Below are 3,710 nucleotides of genomic sequence, written 5' to 3'. Positions count from 1 at the left end.
AGAATATGATAAAATTTATTAAAAAATGTTTGGAATTTATTTATTAAAAGAAAGTATAATAAAAGTATTATACCTATATATGTTATATTGAATCTCACTTCACATGTAATTTATATAAAATTAGCTTTTATTATTAAAATATTAATTATTATTAATACAATTTTTATAATTATCTTCGTATAGCACCGCATTCAACCAGTAATAATAATAATATAAAAAAAATTGTAGAAGGAAAAAATATCTCCAAATTAACACGTGGCTATGGCTACATGGATACATGGTGGCTAGCTTCCGTTATCTATAATAGTTAGTGGCCATTGTTATTTTAACCATATTATCACCTGAAAATCAAAATTTTCCTCTGCAGAACTAAGTTTTCTCTCAATCATGGCTTCCACTGCTCTCTCTCCCTCAGCTCCTTCGCAGGTAAACTCCCATCAAGAAATTATAATTAAAAGAATGCAACGGTTACTGTTTAAGATTGAATTATAAGGATGTGTTTGTTTAATTGCTTTGCCTAGCTGTGCTCTAGCAAGAGTGGAATTTTCTCCCCTACACATGCTGCTTTTGCAAAAACAGCAAGAACACCCAAGGTGATCAATCACAGATCAATGAGAATCACATGCCAGGCATCAAGTGTTCCTGCTGATGATAGAGTTCCTGACATGGGTAAGAGGCAGCTCATGAATCTGCTTCTTCTGGGTGCTATTTCTCTCCCTACTGGATTCATGCTGGTTCCTTATACCGCCTTCTTTGTCCCACCTGGGTAAGTAATTGGATTTGCTCAAAAGTTCCCTAATATTGATAAATTCTCTCTCTGTTTAAATTTTAAGCACAAAGTTTGATGTTTCAATGGGAAACTTTTAACAGGACGGGAGGTGCTGGAGGTGGCACCGTAGCAAAGGATGCAGTTGGAAATGATGTAATTGCAGCACAATGGCTTAAGACTCATGGCCCTGGTGACCGAACCCTCACTCAAGGATTGAAGGTACCAATAGCTACACAAACAGCATAAGGGAAATTAATATATCAACAAAAAAAACTAATTCTAAACTTCTAAAATATCGAAATGTTTTAATACATTTTTCAAAATAGAAGATCAACTAACGAGTTTTCTATACCATATAGATTAAATAGTTAATTTTCCTAAAAACATAAATGATTCTTTGCGTGTATGAATGTGCCAAAACTAGATCATTTTGATTCCTTTTGAGCACAGCTAGCATGGAATCTTGAGAAATTACAAGTCACAGAAGGGCCAAGTAAAAGAGTAAAATTACAGAATAAGCATTTAAGTTACAAAGAACAACACTTACTCCAACTTTTAAATATGAAGTGATGATGAGTATCATTTGGGCTTTTTTCTGTGATTAAGGGAGATCCCACCTACCTTGTTGTGGAGAAAGACAGGACTTTAGCAACATATGGAATAAATGCAGTGTGCACACATCTTGGGTGTGTGGTGCCCTGGAATGCTGCTGAGAATAAGTTCATCTGCCCCTGCCATGGATCCCAGTACAATGACCAAGGAAGAGTCGTCAGAGGCCCTGCTCCTCTGGTGAGTTCTGCAACTATTAATATTTCCTCTTTTTGGCTTGGCAATAACCAACTGCAATTATACTTGTTATGGTGCAGTCACTGGCCTTGGCACATGCAGATGTTGAAGTTGATACTGGGAAGGTGGTGTTTGTCCCATGGGTTGAGACAGATTTCAGAACTGGAGATGCTCCTTGGTGGGCTTAATAAAATTAACCTATATATTGTGTGAATATGATGTAGAGGTAACAGAAGGTGTCAGCACAGCAACATCTTCGAACAGTTAGCTAATCTATATCTACCTTATTATGTGCTCGTCCTACGTTTGCTGTATGGAGCTACTTGAGAAAATGATTATATATATTTCAGAAATATTGAAGGGAATGAACACTGACCAATGATTTTATCGCTGTCACATATGGTTATGGGTAATAGAAACAGGTTTTAACCGGCATAGTAGTATTGTTCGATATTTAACAAATTATTTTAAAAAAATTATAAATAATTTAAAATATTTTGAAATAAATTATAGATTTTAAGTTGTTAAAAAGATTTTTTCCACTTTAAATTATTTTAATCTTTATTCTAACTAAATCAGATTTTTTAGTTGATTTTGTGGATATCTTAATTTTTATCTTAACTGAATAATATTTTTATCTGATATTGTGGATTTGAATAATGATAAACACTATAAATAGCAGTGTATTTACGTGTTATGGGTACACAAAAAACAAATACTTCTCTTTTCTCTCTACTGTTTCTTCTCTATTTCTGGATAATTAATTAATTGCTACTGTTCTTACTCCTAGGTTACTTGTAATTCAGAAGGCTTGTTGAATCCTGGAGGATACGTAACCGTAGGCGAATTATCCTTAAGGACAGTGATTATTATCACGCCTCAAGCAATATTCTGCTCATCTTTCATTTATTTTTTATATCTTTTTCTACCAATTTCCAACAAGTATAACGGTAATAAATTTACAAAATTTGTGTAATGAAAAAATATTTATATATGTAAGTAAAATTAAAATATACTATTATATAATAAGCATAATACATGAATATAAAAATTATAAATCTATCATCTTAAATATTATTATCATTAATTAATTTATAATTAAAATAACTACGTAAACAATAAAAAATTTTAGAGTGGTGAACTATTTGTAAGAGTCATTCTGTTATGTAACGGCCACTAGCATATTTATAGAGGAGCCAAGGGGCTATAGGCCCTCAAAATTTTTAACTTAGAGAAATTTATATAATTTTTCATCGACCTTAAAAAAATTATTATTAAATTCCTTAATTTTAAAAAATTCATTAGGTTATCCCCACTCAAAAATTACCTAATTAACAAACCTTTATGTTTTATAGAATCAAATTCAATTTTTTTTATAAAAAATTTATTAATTTGTCTTATTTATTCTTTAAAATTTTAAAATATTTATATTATTTAATCCATTTAATTAAAACTAAAATTAGTTAACTAATTATTAATTTTTTTAAATAGACTTAAATAATTTGATTTTATAAAATATAAAAATATTTTAATAGAGTGATTTGAATGGAATTAGAGGTATACTAAAAAGGTAAAGTTGGACTTTCCTAACTCAAATTTCATTATCTGAAGTTACACTTGTAAATTATGGGTGACTCATAAATATTAGTAAAACGGGTAGTGAACTTCCAAAATCTTGTTACATGATGGTCATTATATTATGTAATGCCAGTTATTTATATTATTCAAGAGACAATGTGTATATTATAATAATTAAAAATAAATAATAAGATAAAACATAAAATTTTAACGTGCTTCACTCTCTCAATATAGAGTTATTTGTACGAGTATTCATCTTCCACTATTTTTAATAAAATTATCAATTATAAATTCAAATTATTTATCATCAATCCCATTATATAATGTAATTACTTACTGCAAACTGTTCATAATAAATCTATTAAGTACTTATTCTCATTTTCTTTTATGAATAACTCAAATATAACTATAATGTGCATTATAAATAATGTCTTCAACTATATTGGACAAAATTTTTTCCGCCTTAAGCCAAAACCTCTCTCTTTACCTCATATACCACACTAGGGAAAAGTCATTCTCCATAATAGACGAAAATTGTTCTCCTCAATTGGACAAAAGTCAAATAATATCTCAATCA

At 29.9% G+C, this 3,710-nt stretch overlaps 1 protein-coding gene across 1 annotated transcript; it reads left to right on the top strand.

Annotated features, from left to right (window-relative positions):
* The first annotated feature begins 270 nt into the window (after positions 1–270).
* LOC110608049 (cytochrome b6-f complex iron-sulfur subunit, chloroplastic) lies at positions 271–1,920 on the top strand. The gene is made up of 5 exons (XM_043949426.1): positions 271–426; positions 522–766; positions 871–988; positions 1,376–1,558; positions 1,636–1,920. Exons 1-5 carry the CDS (start codon positions 388–390, stop codon positions 1,741–1,743), a joined length of 693 nt encoding a protein of 230 aa, XP_043805361.1. The 5' UTR covers positions 271–387; the 3' UTR covers positions 1,744–1,920.
* The last annotated feature ends 1,790 nt before the right edge of the window (positions 1,921–3,710 follow it).

This window comes from Manihot esculenta, chromosome 13 (assembly GCF_001659605.2).
Source record: "Manihot esculenta cultivar AM560-2 chromosome 13, M.esculenta_v8, whole genome shotgun sequence".
NCBI lineage: Eukaryota > Viridiplantae > Streptophyta > Magnoliopsida > Malpighiales > Euphorbiaceae > Manihot > Manihot esculenta.
The sequence above is the reverse complement of the archived record's forward strand: the minus strand, read 5'-3'. Positions and strand labels throughout refer to the sequence as shown.

What these genes read in the sequence shown, in the direction of transcription:
- LOC110608049 (XM_043949426.1), top strand. Translation starts at nt 388, where the DNA reads ATGGCTTCCACTGCTCTCTCTCCCTCAGCTCCTTCGCAG. An exon ending in CTCCCTCAGCTCCTTCGCAG is followed by an intron (nt 427 to 521) that starts GTAAACTCCCAT and finishes TGCTTTGCCTAG; the next exon opens with CTGTGCTCTAGCAAGAGTGG. An exon ending in CCCTCACTCAAGGATTGAAG is followed by an intron (nt 989 to 1,375) that starts GTACCAATAGCT and finishes TCTGTGATTAAG; the next exon opens with GGAGATCCCACCTACCTTGT.